We start from the raw sequence: 25588 nt of genomic DNA on the forward strand, positions 1-25588 counted from the left end.
GGCACGTTGCTTAATCCCCTCAGAGAATTGTTGATTATCAAGTTAGGTGGTGTGTGGAACCTGCCAATTAGCACAGTACGCAGTTCTTGGTATAAGCAATAAGTGATAGCTCCTATTAAGTCATTAAAAAAGTGCCATAGGTACTTTGTAGTATAAATTAAATAGTTAAAAACTCTGAAATACTTCCAGGAATTAGAAAAACATCTCTCCAGATGACTCATTCCCACATGCTTCAGAAACCTGAGGTGTCACTGTGTTGGCAAATTTATTTAGTAGGAGTTCACCTGTCGCTCAATGATCATTGACTAAAATGATTAGCTGCAGAAAGTTCTTATTTTTTCTTATAAATTATCATCTCAAGAAAATAAAATGTGACTGCTAAGATAGTAGAGTGTGTGAGAATTAGACACAAAGGTGACATTCCAGCCCAGATCTCTGCCTGAAATAAACTAAAGACCTCCGTTAAAACAAACATAATTTTGGCCCACAACCAAATTGCAAACAAGACCTTGATTGGTAAATGTGCTAATAGCCATTTATCACAAGTCACTATCACAGTGTCTCTAGACAGGTCATTACAGTTGGGCAGCCTTCCTGGAGGGGAATGAGTGTGTGATGGAGGGGAACGAGTGTGTGGTAGAGCAGATAAAAAATGAGGAGGTCATACTTTGAAGAGCAACCTACCAGGGCAGAGAGGAAATCATCCTAGAATCTTAGATATAAAAGAATCATTTCTGATCACTTGTTGAAACCTCTTCACTTCTTCCTTGACAGGGAAGTTCAGGGCTATATTTAAGGTCATAGCAGAAATTGGTATGGAACTGTGATGCAGTGCAACTTCTTTAGAGGAAATGTGAACAGACTGTATGGTGACCCCCAGGATTCCCAGCTTTTGGTGTTCACACCCTTGCATAATTTCCAGCCCCTCAGCATGGACTGGTTCCATGGTTTGTTTCTAACCGACATTACACGGCAGATGTGATGGTCTCACTTCTGTGACTGAGTTACGTTACAACGTTATATATCATTATTCAAGTATATGTACTCTGTTGTCTTGCTAGCCAACTCACTCTACAGTATTCTTCTTCTTGTTAAATTTGAAGAAAGTAGCCACCATGAGCCCTACAGCCACAAGGAGATACCTTCTGCCAACATTCTGACTGAGCTTGGAAGTGGATTCTTGCCCAGTTCAGCCTCCAGAAGAGAACCCAGTTCTGGCTGACACCTTAATGGCAGCTGTGCTGAGAACCCAACTAGACTGTGCCCAGACACCTGACCCAAAGAAACTGCGAGCTGATAAAGGTATGTTCTTTCTGGTCACTGGGTCTGTGGGAATTTGTTACACAGCATACAAAACTAATCCAGCATGGTGGAAAGGCATCCCAGAACCCCACATGTTGTGGACACATGGAGGAATGTGTGGAATAAATTGAGAATTTGCTGAAGATGACATCCTCCACAGCAACTTTTACCTTCTGCACTCACCCAATGGTTACATGTACATACCATCCTCATTCATTTGTTCAGTCATTGAATTATCCAGCAAGCACTCTAGTTTAGATCCAGTGCAAGTTGCTGGAGATTAAAACATAAGTGAGGTGTAGTATCCACCTATGAGGGCTTAAGATTGGAGAGGAGAAGACAGCTTTTTATATAGAATATCATGGTCCAGAGGCTACAATTAGAGGCATAACCATGAGCATTGGGAAGATGCAACTAAGCGTATTGTGTGTGTGTGTGTGTGTGTGTGTGCGTGCGCACGTGCATGCAGGCACACATGCATAGCTCAGGATATGCACATAACAGCTTTCATTCTTTATGGCACATGCCACAACATTTGAAAGCCTTTTGATATTAATGTTGAAGTGTTTACTTGACTATTTTTCACACTATAATATTAACAACTTCATATGACAGGGGGATTGTCTTGTTCCCCATGGGAGGCTGGCATTCAGAACACTGGCAAATAGGTACCCAATAAATAATTTTTGAATAAATATTTGGACTAGAAGCATTATTCATAAGATTTTTTTCTTCATTGTCAAGGTACTGATTTCTAGAAGAATGATAGGAACTTCTCATAAGCAGCTACTCCAGCCCAAGAGGTCAGGTGTGAAAAATAATTTCTATCTGCATCTTATACAGTCCCTAAGATGAACCTGGAATCAGTTGTTGGTTCCAATGAGTACAGCAAAGAAGGTAAAGGTGATAAATAAAAATACCATCCTGTGTTTTTCTACACAGCCATAAATTTTCTTTTATTTCTCTTCAACATTTCAGTACTCAATGGGAAATGAAATTTTTGCAACTCTCTCTGTTGTACTGCAATTACTTACACAAATTACTCTAATTAGATTTTTTATCTTGTTCCTATAAAAATTTAGCAAACAGTGAGTTATAACCTCGTTATAGTGGGGGGTAATTCTCAGAGGGAAAAAACAATCAACCATCCTCTCAAATGGTATTTTGGCCCAAAATGACTTACTATTTAATTGTCCCAAACAATCCATCTCATTAGCTTAAATTCATAATTGAGTCTTCTTTAAGATCTGACAAGGGAGTAAACAGAAATTTGTCTTTGGATTATAATATTAAATAATTACTTTCCACCAGATTGTTCATTGGAGAGGCTGTGGCAATCAACAATTAGAGTAGTACTAACCCTGTAGAAGAGATTGTAATGAGTTTTGTTTTCCTTATTTTTTAAATAAAAGCAAATAATCACTTTGTCCATAATTTAAAGCATTTATTTGCAGATTTCAAGTAAGCAAAAGAGAGTATTATACTTCAAACTGGCCATTCTTTGGAAACTAAAGCTGATTTTCAAGCTGTACTCACACAAAAAGTTTGACTTCTTGACTAATAAGAAAGTTGTCTAATTGCACAATTCAAACTTAATGGTTATTGTGCAACCCTGCGTCTTTAACAATGATAGAAAAGAAAGATTCTGAAATTGAAGAAAACTAGCTGAATATTCTACATATTTGGGAAACTACCAAAAGTTCAAGTCCATGGATTTTTAAATATCCACAAAATAAAACTCCATTTATGTCTTAATGGGGATTTGTGGCAGAAACAGATCTTACGGTTTTTTCTTTTAAAACATCACTACACTAGACATTTCTGGCAGAAAAGCTGAAGTGAAAACAAAATTTTAAAAAGAGCCCCTTCTATGTTAACACAGTGAAACAAGTGAGGACTTTCATCCATTCAGCTCCTCTTGCTAGGCTAGACTTGCTGTGTGCTTTGGCTGTTAAAAGTCCCCTTTACACCCTCAGAGCTCTCATGAGACTTGCTTTCTTACTCCAAACCAACTTCTCTGAAGTACTTGTCTTTCTCACACAATTTAGCTTCCAGTTTTAGGATGTTCTCTGTCTGTCCATTCCACATGTACCACTTCCGTCTGTGGGTGCATGAGGCTGGTGGCCATACATGGGTGTCCCGTGCTCCCCTCAGAGCTGCAGCCATGCTGAGAGTGGTGAAGAGCTCTGCATTTTCTAAATATGATGCTTTCCCTACTTACTAGCCATGCAACCTTGGGCAAGTAATTTTTCAGAACCAGAGTTTCATCAATGGTAAAATGGGGACAAAGTGCCATCAACCTCCTGGAGCTATGGGAAGACTGAGTAAAATAACTCACAAGTGCTTAGCAGGCAGCCTGGTATCCAGGAAGCCCTAAGCAAACAGCAGCCTACTGCTGCTCCTACTTCCACGTATTGCCGACTGTTTACGGGTAATTTTGAATCTTCTACCATGTCCAAAGGCAAAATGTAGATTTTAATCTAAAAGTAGGAAGTCACATATTTTATATCTTCAGTTTTATGCAGATGTTGTCTCCTTGTCCGGGAGATCTACTATACTTTCATTGATTCTTTTTTTCATTCTCACTTTTAATTTCTAGAGACTCAGCATGTATTTTACAATCTAATCTTTCTAAGTAACTAAAAGGTGTTTTGTTATCTTGAAATCAAATACAACATGAATCGTGCTGATTCTTTTGAAGAAGGAGATTTTAAAAAGAATTACAGTATTGAGCAGCCTATATCTCTTCTGTATTGCTTTTTGCACTCTCTGGCCCAGGAGCCCTAGTCTCAGGTTGCCAAAGTTATTATCATTTAAATTCCTTAAACAAAGGGATCACTGCTTCTTTTACCATGTACATTTTTTAAAAAGCTATTTGACACCATTTCAAATTGATAATCTGGTATTCTGAGAACAGAAAATCCTGGTTATCAGAACACTGTCAGAATTAAAATGTCTATTTGAAGCTGGGCATGGTGGCTCACATCTGTAATCCCAGAGTTTTGGGAGACTGAGGCAGGAGGATTGCTTGAGCCCAGGAGTTCAAGGCCAGCCTAGGCAACATAGGGAGACCCTGTCTCTACGAAAAATAAAAAACCAAAAAACTGCCTTGAAAAGCCTTAATGATGTTGACATAGGTCCTGAATTGCCTAGATTATTTATGGCTTTTGACTCTTCCCAGTGCAATTATTAATATTAATAGCATCCTCTTTAGCTCTCAGAGTATCCTGGTTTGGATGATAAATTACACGATCAATGTAAAGACCAAGGTACAAGTAGGTCTGAGACCTTTGGATTTAATGTCCTGTATTTGAATATTTCCTATTCGTAAGCCTGAACTTCTGGTCAATCATTCATTCATGTGGCTCATATTTTTTTCACATACTGGTTATACAATGAAAAGCAAAACATGCAGAGTTCACAATTTTGTAAAGGAGACAAATGAATTAATTACACACCAAATGTCACAATTCCTCAGGAGAGGTACAAAAGGGTATGAGAGCCTATAAAATATAACAGCTGGGAGGTTGGGGGAGAGGTGCATAGAGGCTACAGAAAGGCACCTGAATAGTTTTTGACGCCAGTAGGATGTCACCTCAATTTAACACTGCACTCAAAATGTCATCCTGTTTGCCTTCCATACCTTTACCATGGTGAGGAGACATTTCAGTACAAAAAGGCCCTTCTGAGAACGGGCACTAAGTAACAACTGTGGGTGCGACTGAAGGGCAAAAAACCAGAAAGTTAATCCTTGATTTATGATTTAAGTGGCAAAATGATGATAACAATGAGAAAAAAAGAGAGGGAAAGAACAGAAAAACAACATTGGGTGTTAGTAAGCTCCTTGGGGAAAAACTGTATCAAGATTTTGGTTGTTGTTTTTCCCTCCTGAATTCCTCTTGGAACACAGTTCTAAACACATGGAGAAAATGCTCAGAGAATTGGTCTTTTGATGACCAAGAACGTGAAGCCTAAAGAAAGAAGGGACAGAACCCAATTTCAAACAGGAAAAGGAGAGAGAGTGAAAAGGCTCTCAGGCCATGCTGGTTTCTCGAGGTCACTGCCTTCTTTCTGGTATCTGTGATGTCACAACCAAGATAGGCTGAGGTTGGCAATTTTTGGGAGAATGAATGAGCAGGAAAATTTGAGAGGGACTCCACTGACTAACAAGTATGAAGAGTCTCTCTTCAGAAAGAGCTATGAGGACCAGAAAACCAGTATGGGAAGATGAATGCTTGAGAACAGGATTTCTAGTTATTGAAAAAATACCAGGTGTGAAAATTCACTTCTGATATCCTGCATAATTAACTGGTCTGCTTTCATTTATCTGGTGCCTGAAGAGCACACTTCCAATACAAGCAGGCCCTTCCAAAGAAGGAACATTAAATAAAAACTAAATGTAGAGGGCCAAGGCCAAAAAAAAAAATAAATAAATAAAATAACTGGCCTGTGGTACCTGCACAGACAATCTATAAATTCTGATGCTTCACCTTCATCTATAGGCTCTGTATTCATCAAGATAAATTATAGGCTGAGTACAGTGGCTCACTCCTGTAATCCCAGCATTTTGGGAGGCTGAGGCAGGAAGACCACTTGAGGCCAAAAGCTGGAGACCAGACTCGGCAACATGGTGAAACTCCATCTCTCTAAAATATATATATAAAGGTTTAAAAAATAAATTACAGGTCAATGTCAACTGGTGGTGGTCGAATATTTTATCTAGCCAACTTTTTACTAATTGAGACATAATTGTACTTAAAATCTCAGCAAATTCTTCACGGATTAGAGATGACAGCAGCAGAGTCACATGTACTGATTTTTCATTTAATGATGTATAATCAATTAATGCATATATTTCATATGTGTAAGTAATGTGAATTGGTATCATAGAATTCTGACTTTGAGGTCAGAGAGATCTAGGTTTAAATCCTGGCTACGCTATTTGTTAACTGTTTGTCCTTGGCAAATCTTTGAGACGACAGTTTCTTTATCTGTGTAATGGGAATATTATAATGAAATGTGGAATCTTTGCTGAGTTTTGAGGATTTAATAAACTAATGTACATAAAGTACCTAGGAGTGTCTGGCACATAGTAAGTCATCAACCAGTAAACACTAGTTGTTTTGATGTTGATTAGTAGATGTTTAGATGTTTGATATGTTTACAATTCTTATAAGTAAACTGGGTGATAATTTAATGTATACAAGCCATGGTTTTTTCATATGTAATTCTAGTCTAATTATATCTGCTCTGATCATTTATCTCAGGTTATTTCAGAGATCAAATGAGATACTATATATAAAATCATCATTAAAACTACAAATTTCTTTACTATAAAGCATTATCCTTTTCTCTCTATTATCTCTATAGCTTTATGGTTTCTTATGTTATTTGTATGTCTTTATTTACTACTGATGGTCTAAATGCAGAAGACATTGCTATTGCTTTTTCTACCTCCATTTGCAGTACATACATTAGGCATTAATTTAATATAGACTGCAGGACAGCGAATATTAGAAAGACTCAAGCTTTTTTCCCAAAGAACTTCCTTTCTTTTCATTCTATTTCTTTCCCCCCATGTGCTACCTCCATTTAATTATTTATTTAATATTTATTAGGTTTCTATATGCCACCTTTTCTCCTCTTTGTCTAAGCTTAGTTATAAAATAGTACCAAAATTCATTGATTGTGATCTTGTTGTTTACTGTGACCTTTGGCAAATTAAGCTCTATGTGTTCAGTCTTTTAAAAAATCTGCAAAATGAGGACAATCAACCTACCTCAGGGTACTGTTTCAAGAATTAAATGAGGATTAAATGTCATGTTCAGTAAGAATTTATTGAAGGTAGCCAGTTGTGGATTCTCTCCTTGCATTATGTTCACGGCTGTCTCCTTGGACTTGACTGACCTGTGAATGATGCGCTGGCTCTGCAGGTAGTCCAGGGCCATGACCAGCTCACAGATGAAGAGCTTCACTGTTTCTTCCTTGAAGCGGACATTCTGTTGCAGGTGATAACGCAGGTCTCCACCCAGCAGGAGGTCCACCACCATGAACATGTCTTCCTCATCTTGGAAGGAATACCTGGAATTGCATTAGAAGAGAAAACTTATCAAATATATTTATATGTTAAAGAGTCTCAGAGGCAAATGAGACCCTACAGATCAGAGCAGAGTGTTCTTGAGCTAAGAGCTCAGACTTTGGGAGGAGGTGCTCTATCACCTTAGGCCTTTAGTTTCCTCATGGGTCACATGGGAATAATAACCACATTTGATCATACTGATGAATAAACAGGGTAATTATAATACTTATTGTCATACTTGACATACAGTAAGCACTCAATAACTGTTTGTTCATGTAGCAATAAAACACAGAAAATGAAGAGAACCCAAGTTATCTATTTATTGCTAATGGTTGCATCCTAACCATATATTGCAGAAGGCCCATAAAACATGAGTTATGGGAACTCCCTGAACCATTCTCATGCCCATTTTTCTATACTAACAACATCATTGCCCAGCAACATTATGACAAATCATGTCCCATATTAATGATAAGGAAAACATATAAGAAGGGCAATGAAGAACTAAGCACACAGTACAAGGAAGTAATTCACTCTGTCTTGGGGATGGGAAAGTAAGGGAAAGCTTCTCAGGAGAGGTAAAACCAGAGCTCAATTTTGAGGAATGGTGATCATAGTAATAACTAAAAAATAATGCTAACATCTCCTGATGTTTCTACTGAATGACTTTGTGGGCTCTGACACACGCTGCAAGTGCGACTCCAGTCCTTCCTCACTGTGCTGGTCCTACGCTCCCATTCACACGAGGAAATGTACAAAGTTTAAAACACCTGACAAACGGTAGTGCCAAAATATTCTCCAGGTGCCAAAGTAAAATTTGAAAAATACCAGAGAAAAATAGGATTCATGCAAGCACAGACTTGAGAAAGAACCTAGTGCAAGTGGGGAAAGGAGAATAGCTTGGATTTGCTGGAACAACAGGTATGAGGGGGAACCTTGTGGCTGGAGAAGGTGGCAGAAGCCAGATCCCATAACAGGACCCTGTGCACGCATCTGCAGTGACCCCTAGTCACTGAAATAGGCAGGATCAGACATGGGCTTCACACATGAAGGAGTGTAGGGATGAGGAATTAGAAGAGGAAATGAGACACAGAGAGTAGAATTGGCCTCTGCTGTGTACAAACAGTAGCTTGTAAAAATGCATTCCTACCTCTGATTTATTTTGTTTCCCTCAAAGCACAGCTGTGATTTCTATTCACAGTCAAGTTCTCTGACATGTTTCTTTGACATGTTTCTTTAGACATAACGTCATGGATATAACATTTTAAAGTTTCATTTGAATCAAAGAATTAAGTGCCTGCAAGCAGTGCCCAGGGATGCGCATCACTTCCTCGTGACAAATTATTTGCTGAGGAAATAAATGTAAAATATCAAATGATGGGAGAAATGCACTTAGTACATTTTCTTCTTTATAATTATCATTGTGCTAAAAGAGAAAAGGGATACTTACAAACACCAGAAAAAAAGAAATTCAATGAAGCATTAATCTGAGGTGGTAACATTCTAATTAGCATTAATAGCACCTGATAGTTCAATAAATAAAATTTTGTTTATCACTGAAGACTGATTTACACAGAATATGTTTTGGAAAAATTAAGCTCTTAGAGGAGTTTAGACAGAAACTCAAACAGTGTTTTGTAAAAGCCTGAGAAACATATGCTTGGTATTGCCTTTTGGGAGATACTATTCTTCATCTCGATGCAATGACGGGCTGGTCATCTCTGCCATTGGTGTACTGGGCATGAGGAAAGGTCTTTGGTTCTAGGCAATGTGGTACATAAGCCTTCCAACTGCAGCAACACAAATTGTATTCACTGTGTTTTACAGGCCACTCAGTAAACAATATCGAACTGATGAAACTGTAATCATACCTGGGACCTGCTGCACTTCAGGCTGTTCTCCACTAAGGTAATAGAAAGAATGATTGATTGTGGGATGTAAGCAAGGCCTTTTAGGATGAGTGGCAGATGCGATAGGGGTAATGAGGTGTGTGAGGGGTTGGTACCAAAAGTCAGGAGAAGAGAGTACTAACCATAAACATAATTAGATGCCAGTGCAAACCACCTACTCAGACCGAGTTAGCATACAGAGCAGATGTGATTCACTCCCTGCTGTTGACTATGTTAGGCTGCCAGGTGTAGTTCAGAAACCTGGTAACAGACCAGTGGACTCTTCTCCTATTATTCCATTTAACTCCAAGGGAGCAGAATATATTTCTTAAATTCAGCCTGAATGAACATTTTACTGGGACTTGGGTTAAGCTCTTTTTATTCAAAGAACAAAGTGATAAAGGTGCCAATTGTGGCAAGTTAATAACAGTGTTCGAATGTGCAGGGGATTATTAATCAAAGACAGAAGAGGCCCAGGCAAGAGGCAACATGCTTCCCTTGGCCAGTAGAAATATAAATGTATTTAATCATGGAGGCACATTTGGCTCTTAAAAATCATCTTTCTCCTTTGGCACATCAGAGGCCTCCATTTCAGATTTTTAATTCTCAGAGGGAGAGAAGATAAATATTTTATTATCCAGAACTATGTCCAGTAAAATATGTGAACATAACACATTGGGCAATATCTAGAATATTCAACTTTATATCATCTGATTTTTTTAAATGAGTGAGTAAGAGCTTCCTTGTACCTCAATCATTCATCACAGCCTCACTATTGCATTTCTGCAACTTTCTTTGGTGGGATATCATGGCTTATTTATTTCTTAGTTGACAGCTCCAAAATTAACAAGTCTGGTTCCAGTGCATTTGAAATTCATCGCAAAGTGTGCTCAGTAAGGAAGATAACTAATAAAAGATCACCACCCTATTCCAACCCTACTCCATCATGCTTGACCCAGACCATTGCAATAGGCTATTCATAGCTCTGTCTGTGTAATCTGGGACCTCTTCAATCCATTCTCTACCTTGAAGTTATATTTTTACAATGTGAGTTTTATCATGTCATCCAGGCTCAAAATAACCTTCACCTCTTTCCATGGTCTACAGAAACCTATGAGGTCTGGCCCTGTTTATTTTTCCAGCTTTATCTTGAAGATCTTTTCCTTCCATTCTCCAGCTAGCAATTCATGCCCCCTTCAGCCTTAGAAGCTTATGATATGATGTGACCTGTGCCTGCATTCATGATGCTGTACAGTACCCGGTTAAATTCTTTTCACCTTTCAAGTCTCAGCTCAAGTGTCACTTCTCACAGAAGGCTTTTCCAACACTCCATATTAAATGCGGTTCCCCTGTTACACTCAATGCCATGTGCTTACACAGAATTTATCAAAGTTTGAAAATATTTTCCTGTATGCTTTTGGATTAGCTGCTTTCATTCCCAATATATCTCAGGATGCATGCTTGCTATTACTCACCGTTGGTGCCTCAATACCTGTACACTGCCTGAAACACAGATTGAACAAATAGCAATAGAAAACATAATCAATGAATCAAAGAGAGAAAGGAGAGAAGCAAGGTTAAAACACAAGCTTTGGGTGGGTCTGACGTAAATGCTCTATCTAGGTTCTATGTTTAGAAATTAGCATGGTTACCAAATAAGCCAAAAGAGTCACTTATTTGGAAGTCACAGTAAATGGTAAAGAAGTAAAAAGGAAAAAGAAAGTCACTCACATGCTTGAAGCTGTCTTACAGGGGCCATCTTGAAATAAATCTGACTCTGAGGGTTGGGAAGAGACTCTAAAATATTCTACAATGCAATGTTTTACAAATTGTGAGTCAAATTTCTTTAAGGAGTTGTGAAATCAGTTTGGTTGACCGTGATGAGCATTTTTTAAAAAGAAGTAAAATAGATCGAATAACATAGGATAAATGCTATTAACATAAGGTTAAACATTATGAAATTTTTTTATGAATATAGTGTGTCTCTGTGAGTATATCTACTGGGTTATGATGAAAAACATTATTTCTCATTATGGGCTGCAGTCAAAAAAGCTTGAAAACCATGATAGTAGGGGAACCTACTTCTTATTGCAGAACTGTTGCACCAGATCCTCATTCTGATGCTACCCCAGCAAGGGTCCATTCTGAGCAAGGAAAAGCAAGAGAACATTGTCCTAGAACCTAAAATGATAGAACAGTTCATTGTGTTTTTCTGACCCTGAACAGGGAGTGCTCACAGCAGGCTTTTCACGGCTTAGACGAAACATTAGCCCTTGTTAGAAGAGATCCCTGAAGAATAGCAAGGAGGAGGTTAGGGTACACTGTCTAATTCATTAAGTACAAATTTACATTTTAAAACCTTTCTTTGGAGAAATGACCCATCATATTTTTCTTCTTATAGCTCTTCTTATAGCTCTGGAATAATTTTTCAAGGTGTACCTAGCGTGAAGTTCATTTTTTAAAAATTAGTATTATGCACCTAATTCATTCACCATAACAACACGGCAAACCTGTGGTTTCCAAAGGCAGAATTCAACAGTCTATAAAAACAACACCCCATTGTGGTCAGGCACAGTGGCTCATGCCTGTAATCCCAGCACTTTGGGAGGCCGAGGCAGGTGGATCACGAGGTCAGGAGATCGAGACCATCCTGGCTAACATGGTGAAACCCTGTCTCTACTAAAAATACAAAAAATTACCTGGGGGTGGTGGCGGGCGCCTGTAGTCCCAGCTACTTGGGAGGCTGAGGCAGGAGAATGGCTTGAACCCAGGAGGCGGAGCTTGCAGTGAGCCGAGATCGCGCCACTGCGCTCCAGCCTGGGCGACAGAGCGAGACTCTGTCTCAAAAAAAAAAAAAACCAGTTCTGTTTTTGTTTTTTAACTGAAATACCACAATGTGACAATCTAAGGCAAAAGAAAGGTTAATGGCTTGGATAACACTGGAACCAAGCTGAGACAACACTCTAAATTCTCTCTGTATAAGTTTAGAGGGAGGCAATTTATAACCTAAGCAGATATGTCATGACTTTTAGTCATTAATGTATCAGTATGAGAGCATTTCCACCAAGGCTTGATGAGAGCCACTGTTGGTAAGGACACGGAGAAATGGGTATCTTGTATGCCCTGGATGGTAATTTGGTGAAGCCTCTTTTTGAGGACAATTCAAAAATATCCTTTAAAAAGCACATGGATTTGGTCTGTAATTTCTTTCTTTTTTTTTTTTTTTTTTTTTTTTTTTGAGACAGGGTCCCACTGTGTCATCCAGGCTGCAGTGCAGAGGCACAATCATAGCTCACTGTAGCCTTGACATCCCAGGTTCAAATGATTCTCCCACCTCAGCCTCCTGGGTAGCTGGGACTACAGGTACACATCACCTACCAAACTTTTTCTTTTTTTTTTTTTTTTTTAATTTTTAGTAGAGGTGAGGGCTCACTATGTTGCCCAGGCTGGTCTCAAACTCCTGGCCTCAAGTAATCCTCCTGCCGTAGCCTCTCAAAGTGCTGAAATTACAGACGTGAGCCACCACACCCTTGTTGCCTTATAAATTCATTGCAAGAAACTTTATGGATACACTCGAAAAACTGTGCCAAGATGTGCATATAAGGATACTCATTATATCATATAAAATTAACACAATTTACATGCCCATCAATAAGGGAGAAAGCAAATAAATTATAGTAAATTCATGCTACAGATTATACAGCATTTTTTAAAAAATGAGACAGATCTATATTCTTTTTTTCTCTGCATTTCAATGGATACAAAAAGGCAGGTCTATATTCTGATATGGAACGATTTCCAAAATATATTGTAAAGACGAAGGAAAAGAACAACGTTTACACTATTGTATGCAGTATAGTATATAGCTGCTTAGGTACATAAAAAGGATATATTTAAAAAGGATATAAACACACAACCACAAAAGGAAAAAAAACGCACATACGCTAGTACATGCGTAATATGTTTTTGAAAATAAGACAGTTATATAAGTGGTGGGATTATAAATCATTTTGGTTTTTACTTATATATGTTTACATTTAAAAAGCCAAATAGATGTAAGAAAAATATCTCCTTCTACTCTGATATATCTAATACATGTTGCCTTATCAGGAAAGAAACTAACAAAAATGAGTCAGTTATCTAATCTTTATAAATTATCTAGGCTAGTAGTTGTCCTGAGATCTTGAATCTTTTTTATTTTTTCTGATTGTTTTATAAACTTTTCTTTTTAAATAAAGAAATTTTTATCAAATGTTTGCATCCTAGAGTTGGATTCAAACACGGCCCACCCACTGCCATTGACTTATGTGGCAGTCTTTTTTATTCTACAGCTTCCCTGACCAACTATTATTCTTTTATTTCTAGTACTTTTTTATTGAAAAACCCAAATGTGGGCCAGGTGCGGTGGCTCATGCCTGTAATCCCAGCACTTTGGGAGGCTGAGGCGGGTGGATCACGATGTCAGGAGTTCGAGACCAGCCTTACCAACATGGTGAAACCCCGTCTCTACTAAAAATACAAAAATTAGCTGGGCACGGTGGCACATACCTATAATCTCAGCTACTCAGGAGGCTGAGGTAGGAGAATTGCTTGAACCTGGGAGGCCGAGGTTGCAGTGAGCCGAGATCACACCACTGCACTCTAGCCTGGGTGACAGAGGGAGACTCTCTGTCAAAAAGAAAAAAAAAAAAAAAAAAGGAAAGAAAAAGAAAAAAAAACCTAAATGTTTGCTGTAGTATTTTCAGAGTCTGGACTTTGCTGATTGCCTTCATGTCCCATCTCTCTATACATTCCACAGTTCTTTGTAGTTTGTAAAAATTGGTGGTTAGATCTAGAGGCTTGTTCAAGTTTAGGTTAGATTTTTTTTTTTTTTTTGGCAAAGCTATTTCACAGATAGTGGTATGCACTTGATCAGGAGTTATACAATTAATAAGTCTATATTTTGTGTGTGGTGTTATCAGTCATTAATTATTGTTGTCTTGATCCAAAAATTCCTTAGGGGTTGTGATATTTGAATTCTATCATTTCTCCTTAATGTTTTAGCTGGAGTATTTTTATACAGAGAAACTTGCTTTAATCAATTATTTAGTTACCCCGAGGCACAGTTCATATAGGAAAGTTATGCTTAAGTCTTCCTTTTTTTTTTCCCCCAGAGACAGGGTCTTGCTCTTTAACCCTGGCTGGACCACAGTGGTGCCATCATAGTTCACTGCAGCCTTGAACTCCTGGGCTCAGGCAATCCTCTCGCCTCAGCCTTCAAGTAGCTAGGACTAAAGATGTACACCACAATGCTCAGCTGATATTTTAATTTTTTATAGAGACGGGGTCTTACTGTGTTGCTCAGTCTGGTCTTAAACTTAAGTCTTTCCTTTATTTACCACTTTTCAAAATGATTTGTTTGTTTCCTAGAATCCTCCAAAAGCAATCAATATACTTAAAAATATATTATAATGAACTCCTGGGTTTGATGTCATTATTCTTACTGATGTTCAGTTCATAATGTTCATTCTTCAGCCAGTAGGAACATAGTCATGTTAGATCGTGTGTTATTTCGACATAACCCTAGTAAGTTTTGACAGCTTTATAACTACAGAATATGAAAACATATTGCTGGCTATCTTGTGTATTTCCTGTTTCAGACAATTTGGGTGACAGAAGTGTCTGCTGCTATAGATGTATAGTTAGAGATATACACATATTCAAAGGTAAACTAAGATAAACACATCACACATTTCATAACAATGCTTTCAGTTTACATTCAAGATTACAGAAATTCTTAACCTTATCAGTCTTACATCATTCACTCCCTTCTCCCTTAGTGAAAATCTTGGTTCTCAATGATATCATTATAAATACTTGTTGGGTCTATCCCACCGTATACACTCAACACTTTCAAAATAACAGTATCAATATTACCCCCAACAATGCCATTACTGAAAACACTTTAAGGTATTTTTGCTGTTCTTTTTTGTTATTAGGATATATTCTACTGATGGTATACAGTAATTTTCTGTTCAAAAGTCACTTGGAATAGTTCATTTCTGTGTGGTTATGCCACAAACTGGATATATACTTAGATTAATTGGTTTCTTTTTTTTACATTCCATTTTTGGGATTGTTTTAAGATTTAATTTTGTTTTCTAGTTATATAAAGTATGTATATATTTTCAAAGTCAAATACGAAAAGCAAGGTATACTGAGAAAAGTCATGCTGTTATCCCAGTCTTCTGTAATCCCTCCTTTTCCCCACTGGTAACTTTTTGTATTTTTTTCTATTGTGGTAAAATATACATATCATATAATTTATCATTTTAACCCCTTTAAGTACAATTCATTGGCACTATGTACATTCAGAATGTCCTACAACCGTCACCACTGTCCATTTTTAGAACATTTTTATCATTGCTAACAGAAACTCTGTACCCATTTGATAATAACTCCCTATTCCTCCTCTCCAACCCCTGGTAACCTCTATTTTATTTTCTGTTTCTATGAATTTGTCTGTTCTAGGTACCTTATCTAAGTGGAATCATATAATATTGGTCCTTTCGTGTCTGGATTATTTCATTTGTTATAAGATTTCAAGGTTCATCGATGTTGTAGTGTATATCAGAATTTTACTCCTTTATAAGGCTAATATTCCACCATAGGCACATACTATGTGGTGTTTATCCATTCATCTGTTGATGGACATTCGAGTTATTTCTACCTTTTGACTATTATGAATAATGCTTCTGTGAACACTGGTGTGCAAGTATCTATTTGAGTCACTGCTTTCAATTATTTTGAGTAAATATCGAGTAATGGAATTGCTGGATGAAATGGAAACTCTATGTTTAACTTTTTGAAGAACTGTCCAACTGTTTTCTTCAGTGGCTGCACCACATTACATTCCCACTATCAGTGTACAAGGCTCCAATTTCTCTACATCCTCGCCAACACTTGTTATTTCCCATTTTTTAAAGAGTAGTACTGGCCCAGTGTGGTGGCCCACACCTATACTTACAGCACTTTGAGGGGCTGAGGCAGAAAGATTTCTTCAACCCAGGAGTCTCATACCAGCCTGGGCAACATAGTGAGACACTGTCTCTACAAAAAAAAAAAAAAAACTGTCTGGTGCAGTGGCACATGCCTGCAGTCCCAGCTACTCAAGAGGCTGAGGCAGGAGGATGACTTGAGCCCAGGATGTTGAGGCTGCAGTGAGCCATTTTCGTGATCACACACACTGCACTCCAGCCTAGGCGACAGAGCGAGACTCCGTCTCAAAAAAAAAAAAAAAAAAAAAAAAAAAAAAAAAAAAAAAAAAAAAATAGGTGTGAAATGGCATCTCATTGTGATTTTGATTTGCATTTCTCTAATGTTTAGTAATGCTCAGCATCTTCTCAAGTGCTCACTGACCATTTATTTATCTTTTAATGTAAAACTACTCAGATTATCCATTTTTAAATTGCATTTTCCGTTTTTATTATTGACTTGGAAGAAATCTTTATTTTATTTTTTTTTTGATAGGGAGTTTCACTCTTGTTGCCCAGGCTGGAGTGCAATGGCATAATCTCCATGCACTGCAACTTCTACCTCCCAGGTTCAAGTGATTCTCCTGCCTGAGCCTCCCAAGTAGCTGGGGATAGAGGTATCTGACACCACACCCAGCTAATTTTTGTGTTTTTAGTAGAGACAGGGTTTCACCATGTTGATCAGGCTGGTCTTGAACTCCTGACCTCAGGTGACCCACCCACCTTGGCCTCCAAATGTGCTGGGATTACAGGCATGAGCCACAGCGCCTGGCCCTTTTGTATATTCTAAATGCACATCCTTTAATAGAGATATGATTTGCAAATATTTTCTCCCCATTCTCTGGGGTGACTTTTCACTTTTTTGATAGTGACTTTGAAGCATAAAAAGCATAAAAGTTTTCAATTTTGATGGTGTCCAATTTATCTACTTTTTTTAGTACTTGTTCTTTTGGGGTCATCTCTAAGGAACAATTGGTGATTACAAGGTCTTGATCATCTACTTCTGTATTTTCTTCGAAGAGTTTTATACATTAAGTTCTTATATTTACCTCTGTTTTCCATTTTGAGCTAATTTTGTACATGATGTGAGGTAGGGTTCCAATTTCATTCTTTTACATTTGGATATACAGTTGTCCCAGCACCAGTTGTTGAAAAGACAAATTCTTCCCCCATTGAATTTTCTTGGCACCCTGGTTAAAACTCGATTGACTGGAAATATGAGGCTTTATTTTTAGATGCTCAATTCTCTTCCATGTTTATCCTTATGCCAGGACCACCCTATCTTGATTATTGTAGCTTTGTAACAACTTTTGAAACTGAAAAGTATGAGCCCTCCAACTTTGCTCTTCTTTTTCAAGATTGTTTTGGCTAGTCTTTGAATTTATTGAATTTTGAGTCCCTTGGATTTCTATGCACATTTTAAGATCAGCTTGTGAATTTCTGCAAAGAAGCCAGCTGAGATTTTGATGGGGATTGTATAGACTCTGTAGGTAAATTTGAGGCCACAGTGCTTTTTTCACTTAACAGTGTACTCTGGAGAGCAAACCACACTGGGAGATAGAGATATTTCTCACTTCTTTTCTCAGGTGTGCAGTGCTGCAATTTATGTATGTCACATGATTACTCAACCTGTCCCCACTTGATGAATATTGAGGTTGTTTCCAGGTTTTTGGTTAATATAAATAGTGCGACAGTGAAAAACTCTATGCATGTATGTTTGTTTGTTGTTTTGTTTTGTTTTTTAAGATGGAGTCTCTCTCTGTAGCACAGGCTGGAGTGCCGTGGCATGTTCATAGTTCCCCACAGCCTCCACTTCCAAGGCTCAACCTGTCCTTCCATCTCAGCCTCCTGAGTAGCTGGGACTACAGTCATGTACCACCATGCCTGGCTAATTTTTTTTATTTTTCTGTAGAGATGAGGTCTCACTATGTTGCCCAGGCTGGCCTCAAGCAGCCTTCCCACCTTAGCCTCCCAAAATGTTGTGGTTACAGGTGTGAGCCACCACACCTAGCCCAGTAGTAGTACTAGCCCAGTGTGGTTGCCTTCTTGTATTCTGGGCAGTCTAACTTCGTTATGGATGTATAGAAGAGGGTTTGCTAAAACAAAGATTTGTCAAAACAAAGGGCAAAGGTACATGTAATGTTTGCTTGATATTGCCAAATTTATCTCCATAGGATGCATATCATTTTGAATTGCCACCAGCAGTATGTGACAGTGCCTATTTCACCACTTTCTCTCTCTAGAGTATGTTGTCAAATTTTCAGAGGTTTTTAACAGCAGAAAAACTCATCAATAGACCAAGAAGCTTTGGAACTTATAAAATACTTACTTCTCTGTCTCATAAGCAGCCTTACAAAGCTTTTCCAAAGAAAAAATGCACCTTGAATGTCTTCTTTAACACATAAGTGATTGCACCCACTCTTGTGTGTTTATCCAGAATAAACACCCATATATCTAAAATTCATAAACGTGGACAACTTAGAATTTATGTAGATCTTTTGGGCAGTAAACAGAATGAATTTGAGAGAACTACCATATAATATTTACAATAAGTGTTCAGGCCAGGGGCGGTGGCTCACACCTGTAATCCCAGCACTTTGAGAGGCCGAGGTGGGTGGATCACCTGAGATCAGGAGTTTGAGACAAGCATGGCCAATATGGCAAAACCTCGTCTCTACTAAAAATACAAAAAAATTAGCCGGGCGTGGTGGCAGGCTCCTGTATCCCAGCTACTTGGGAGGCTGAGGCAGGATAATCGCCTCAACCTGGGAGGCAGAGGTTGCAGTAAGCCAAGATTGTGCCATTGCACACCAGCCTGGGCAACAAGAGTGAAACTCCATCTCAAATAAATAAATAAATGTTCATTAAAACTTCCTTTTTAGCAATAAGAAACTTGTACGTAAGTCGCAGAAGTCATAAAGACTCTTGGTCAGAGTTTATCTCCCCTGTAGTTAGTCTTTCCTGGCCTCTCCTTGACAAACGTAAATTAGATGTTACTCCTCTGTGTTTCCCCCTCTGCCCTTCCATGGCACCCAGGCATTTCTCTATTACAGAATGCTTCAGGCCTGGTGCAGGTGACTCATGCTTGTAATCCCAGTACTCTAGAAGGTAGCACTTTGGAAGGCAGGAGGATTGCTTGAGGCCAGGAGTTCAAGGCCAGTCTGGGCAACATAGTGAGACCCAGTCTTAAAAAGGTGTGTTTTTTGTTTATTTGTTTTTGTTTTTAAATTAGCCAGTATAGTGGCATGCACCTGTAGTCCCAGCTACTTAGGAGGCTGAGTTGAGAGGATTCCTTGAGCCCGGGAGTTTGAGACTGAAGGGAGCTATGATTTTACCACTGCACTCCAGTCTGGGTGACAGAGCAAGACTCTGTCTCTTAAAAACGAAACAAAACACTTCAGAAATCAGTCTAGTTGCAGATGGCTGCATTGCATTATATTGTATAATCACCATTAACATTTTCTTTTTGCCTGAATTGCTCACTAACTGAACAAAGAATTTTGTGCCTTGCTCATTTCTAACCATCAGCAACCCCTGGCATATAGCTTGGTACTAAATGAGCACTTGTTCATTTGATGGTCATTTTACAAATATTTTTTGTATATTCATGTTGTGCAAGGTGCTGAGAATAAAGGAGTAAAAAAAAGGACATGGATTCTCTCTTCCTGAAGCCAATCATCTATAAAAGATGAACAAATATTTAACAAGCAAATACGTAGTTATAAAATATGGCAAGAATTGCGAAAGAAGAGTGAAGGATACTGTGATAGAAACTAACAGAAGGACCCAAGTTTGATTGCAGGGGTCATGAAAACCTCACAGAAAGTAATACTCATATGCATGTGATTCAAGACATAAACTATAGCCTCAAATAAAATAAACAAAAATCTACAGTTTGCACAGTAAAAAAGATAGGGGATAATTTTTAAAAATCATATAACAGGTTGCAGATTAGTTTTTCTTGATATTATGATGATTTTTCTGAAGCCCTGACCTTTCTCTGGACAGAACATTAAATCATATTTCATAATCTGTTGGCTTACGTATACTGGCTCTGGAGATTTAATTCATGAAGCTTCTCCAGGGAGAAATTTTGCTATTATTATTTTTACAGAATCTCTTGAGATGGCCACCTCAGAGAATAATACAGCCAGTAAACAGGCAAAGGGGAATAACAACATTTTGCTCTCCATATAAAAAGGCAAGCCAAGACAGCATGCTCAGATGATAATGAGGAACAATTAAATCAGACTCTTGCTTATAAAGTTCATCAAGTGTCCAGGGAAGAAAAATAAATGTTAGAAGTTAATACTTTTTGTGCTCCATGACAATCATAGACCGATCACAGAGAAACTAGTCTAAGTTGGAGAGCTTGGGTTACTGATGGGATTGGAAATGGCCACTTGTGATTCAGCAAGTGGCTGGGCAGGCCTGGCTGGCGTGGGAGAGGTGCCTGGCGTGCTGAGTCATACATTGTGACTGGCCCTTCTCCAGAGCAGAGAGACAGGAAGTTCAGCTGGCACAATGTGTTGTCCACCCTTCTGCCTCTCCAGCCAGAAAGGCAATTTATTTCCCTATTGACCAAGCTGCACCATGTTCAGAATTGTAGGTCAGAGGGGGATGTACTAGAATTACTACCAAGTGAAGAGATTCTTACTCAGCCTTCACACCTTCATCCCAGGCTCTTTACTTTTAATGCACCCAATGTTCCTTTACCCGTCTAGTGATTATAGCCAAACTACACCAATTGCCTCTTCAGAAATGTTGTGCTTTTCTCCTGTCTCTGCTCTTATCTCAGGGGCTCTACTATTCATCTCTATTTCTGATGTCCAGCAGTAGAAACGCTACCAGGAAAGCAGGAATAATATGACATAATGGTTTCTCTCAGACCTAAGAATATTAAAGTATCAGTGGTGATTTTGTTTTACTAAAATATTTGAATTTATCATGTTAAATGGCTCTTTGAAATTTTTAAGTTGATTTTGCAGTTGTAACTAAGTTTAAAATGTTTGGTTTTAGAGTTGTAAAAGTCATGATACATATAATAACATTAAAATAAAATATATGTTAACACTGAGGGTCTTAGAGAATTTAGGGGTCAAGAGTTAGAATCCAGCTTTGTCATCACTTTCTGTTTTTGTGGCTATTGAAGGAAATGGAATGTGTCACTATCAGCATACTTATTTACAGGAACTAGTATTTGAAGATATATGAAATTATACATGTAATATATTAGTACAGCACCTCAGAAATAGTAAATTCTTAAAAATATTAGCTATCTTAAAGAGTGACATTGCATATATACGATTCTTTAAGTTTCTCCAAGAATTTCCTTCTTGAGTTTCCTTTCTGTAACTACGCTTTTCAATTCATCAAACTTAGTCACAGTGAGAATACCTCACCCAATTAAATGCCAATCCTGCTTAAACTCAATATGCTTTTAAACAGCAATAAAAATGAACTAGTGATCTATTAAGTGCAATCTAAGGAGAAAAATACAAATCTGCAGGATAGATTCTTGTTTAATTATAACTACAAGTCTCAAATGGATACTTAGAAAATCCTGTTCTAATTCTCTATTAATTTCACAGGTCTTCGCGGCATCTCAAAATTTCCTATACTCTGACCACCTTCATTCTCAGTTGATGGCCTCATATACCACAGGGAAAACACAGGCAATGGCATAAGAACTACTTCATCTGCCCTCTGACAAGCCCAGCAGCTCACACACATACAGACTTCCAAACTCTGCTTTCTCTCCTAGTACATGAAGGAAGTGTCCCCACTTCCACCTGAGGTCAGCTCATTCACCTGTGCCCTGAGTCACATTCATCTCACTACCTACAGGACCTGACTTGGCAATCATCCCCCCTCTTTACCATATTACCAATTTCTTCCTCTCAATTGGCTCATTCTTGTTACCATTCAAACTTGTCTATGTACATCTTAAAATATATGTAGGAATATATATAAATAGAATACATATTTATAAATAATACATAACATACATAATAAATAATATATGAATAATAATATGAAATATATAAAAATAAATATTTTATTGTAGCCAGTAATATACACAAGAGGATAATAGAATGTGAACAACTAGCATTTACTTTTGGAAATCAAGATTGCTTTAATATTTACAAATCAACTTACTTCACTCATAATAGAAATGATCTCAGTGAAACAAAAGTATTTGATAAAATATTATACTCATTCATGTGAAAAAAATAAAAACTTCTAGTGACTCAGGACGGAAAAGAAACTTTCTTATTGTGATAAAGAATATCTACAAATAGCCTACAGCAAATATTTTATAAACTCTTGATATATTGAAAACCTTCCCTGTGAACTCAGGAAAAAGAGACAAAGATGTCCATTATCACTACTTTTATTCGACATTGTTCTCAATGCATGTGCAATATGCATGGAAAGAAAAGATAAGAAGATTGAAAGCGAAGAAATAAACCTGCCACTATTAGTAAATTATGTGAATGTAAATATTGAAAATCCAAGAAAACCTATGGGACAACTAGTATAATTAATAAGAGAATTTAGCCAGGTCACTGAACACAAAGTCAATATTAATAATCAATTGTATTTTAGTATATAAGCATCAAACTAGCAAGAAATACAATTGTGATAAATAATACCACTTGTAATCTTATCAAATACCTAGTCATCAGTCTAAAGACAAATACGCTAGACCTCTACATGAAAAACTAAAACCAAAGAGAGAAATTAAGGGATATCTACATAAATAAGGAAATGTATATCCATATATATGTATATGCATGTACATATATATATATATATAAAATGTATGAATTTGAAATTTGATATTTTAAAAAGATGTTAGTTATCCCTGAATTAATCTGTAGACTCCATGTACCCAATATACATACCAGCAGCTTTAAAATACAAATTGAAAAGCCACTTATGAAATTTATACGGAATTTTAAAGAATCAGTTGTAGCCAACATAATCCAAAGATGAATTACTGAAAATCCAGTATAAAACTACAGTAATTAAAACAGAGTGATAAATATGCAAGAGTATACAAATGAATAAATGGAACAGAGTCAAGAAACCCACACATAGATGGTGACTTGATTAATAACAAATGTAGTTCTGTGGTGCAGTAAGGAAAGTATAAGCTCATCAACAAATGGTTAAGGGTCAATTACTCATTTATATGAAGACAAAATAAAATTTGATCCTAGACTGTAGATCTAAATGTGAAAGCTAAAACAGTGAAGCTTCCAGGAAACAGGATAGAATAGCTCCACCTTGGCATAGGCAAATATATATATATATATATTTTTTTTTGAGACAGCGTCTGGATCTGTCGCCCAACCTGGAGTGCAGTGGCGCCATGATAGCGGCACACTGCAACCTCCAACTCTCGGATTCATGGGATTCTCATGCCTCAGCTTCCCAAGTAGCTGGGATTCACAGGCATGTGCCATTATGCCCGGCTAATATTTGTATTTTTAATAGGGACGGTGTTTCACCATGTTGGCCAGGCTTGTCTCAAGCTCCTGGCCTCAAGTGATCTGCCTGCCTCGGCTTCCCACAGTGCTGGAATTACAAGCGTGAGTCACTGTCCCCAGCCAGACAAAAATTTCTTAAAGAGGACACAGAAATCACTACGCATAAAGAAAAAGATTGATAAATTGTACCACATTAATTCCTAACATTTTTTATTATTAAAAAAACACCATTATTGCAGTGAAAAAGAAAGTCAGAGATGGTGCAAATAGTTTATATGCCCCAAAGAAAGACTTCTTGGTGAAGTTTCACAGCTCATCCTATATATATAATAAATTAGATACTAATTTGTATTTCTTTTACTTCTGGTATATTATTGTCCCTATATTTTTTACCCATAAAAACAAAAGATAGGTTATTCAATGTCTCATTTCATGTTAGTAACTCTGTTCTATCATCCTCAACATATGACAAGAAACTCCTGACTCAGGGTAGAGTTCTACATACATAATATCAAAAATGATTCCATACTTTCTTCTAAAATGTATCAATTACATGTAGGCTGTATGCCTGTTGTCAGGCATAGTTATATGTACTTTTTCTAGACACTTTCCCTACTGATAAACACATCTTTCTTTTCATTTGTTTTATTTGGTTTCCATGAAGAAGAATTACGTGATTCATCCTTTTCCTTAGAAATATTTATGTTAATTCATTCAAACATCTTAGATAATTCACTACTTCTTTATCTGAGTAGAAGATTTAAAATTTATTATACCTTTATATGCAAGCAAGCAAATGACATTCCAGTGCTAGGAAGCTAACACATGTCAGTGAAGATACCAATTTTTGAATTAATTAAAATCTGTGTGATAGAATACATTTTAAATATGTGTTACAAATTATAATAAATATTTACTATTGCCAACTTGATAGTAACAAATAACACAAATCACAAAGGTTAACACTTTTTTCTCTTTGCCACATATCTTCTGAAAATTTCCTTATCCTCCATTTCTGCACCTGGACAACATCTGACTTGGTATGTGCTAAACAAACGCTTTTAAAAAAGTTTTAAAAAAGACTTGTATGTAGAATATATAAAGAGCTTTTATGGATCAATAAGAAAAAGAAGCAACCAATAGAAAGATGGTCAAAAGAGTCAAACAAGCACTTCCCAAAAAGGGATTCTAAATGGTCAATAAGTAAAAATATGCCCAAACTCATAAGTCACCAGAAAAATGCAAATTAAAACCACAGGGAGATATCATTACACATTTGCTGGAACACTCAGAGTTAAATAAACTGGTAATATCCGGTGTTGGTGAGGCTTTGGAGCAACTTGACTTTTCATACATTGCGTATGTGAGTATAAACTGGCACAAGCTCTTTGGAAAATTGTTTGCCAGCTAAACCTATGTAAACCCTAGGACCCAGTGATTTAATTCTCAAGTTTACATTCCAAAATATGTGTAGAAAAATAAAAAGTACACATATTTTGGAATATAAACTTGAGAATTAAATCACTGGGTCCTAGGGTTTACATGTGTACAAAAGTACATATATTTTGGAGTTTGCCAAAAGATACAAATAAGAATGTTAATAGCAGTACTCTGCGAAAGTCTCAAATTGGACACGATCCAAATGCCTATCAATAGTAAAAAACGTAAATGAACCATGGAGTATTTGTACAATGGAATACAATAGAGAAATGGCAACACACTATTGCTGCCTGTCACAACGTGAATCTCAAAACTCACTTTGTACCTCTCCTCCTCTACTTGGAAAATAAAATCACTCATTAAATGATT

The 25588-nt window shown here is 37.3% G+C and overlaps 1 protein-coding gene across 5 annotated transcripts in view; it reads right to left on the reverse strand.

Annotated features, from left to right (window-relative positions):
• Positions 1-25588, reverse strand: part of STK32A (serine/threonine kinase 32A) — a 179237-nt gene that overhangs the window by 82026 nt on the left and 71623 nt on the right. For all 5 annotated transcript variants that reach the window (XM_055285743.2, XM_055285742.2, XM_055285741.2 and 2 more), the window contains exon 5: positions 7210-7383. In XM_055285743.2, the coding sequence (XP_055141718.1) occupies positions 7210-7383 (174 nt within the window). The remainder of the gene's footprint in view (positions 1-7209; positions 7384-25588) is intronic.

Source organism: Symphalangus syndactylus, chromosome 7 (genome assembly GCF_028878055.3).
Source record: "Symphalangus syndactylus isolate Jambi chromosome 7, NHGRI_mSymSyn1-v2.1_pri, whole genome shotgun sequence".
Lineage (NCBI taxonomy): Eukaryota > Metazoa > Chordata > Mammalia > Primates > Hylobatidae > Symphalangus > Symphalangus syndactylus.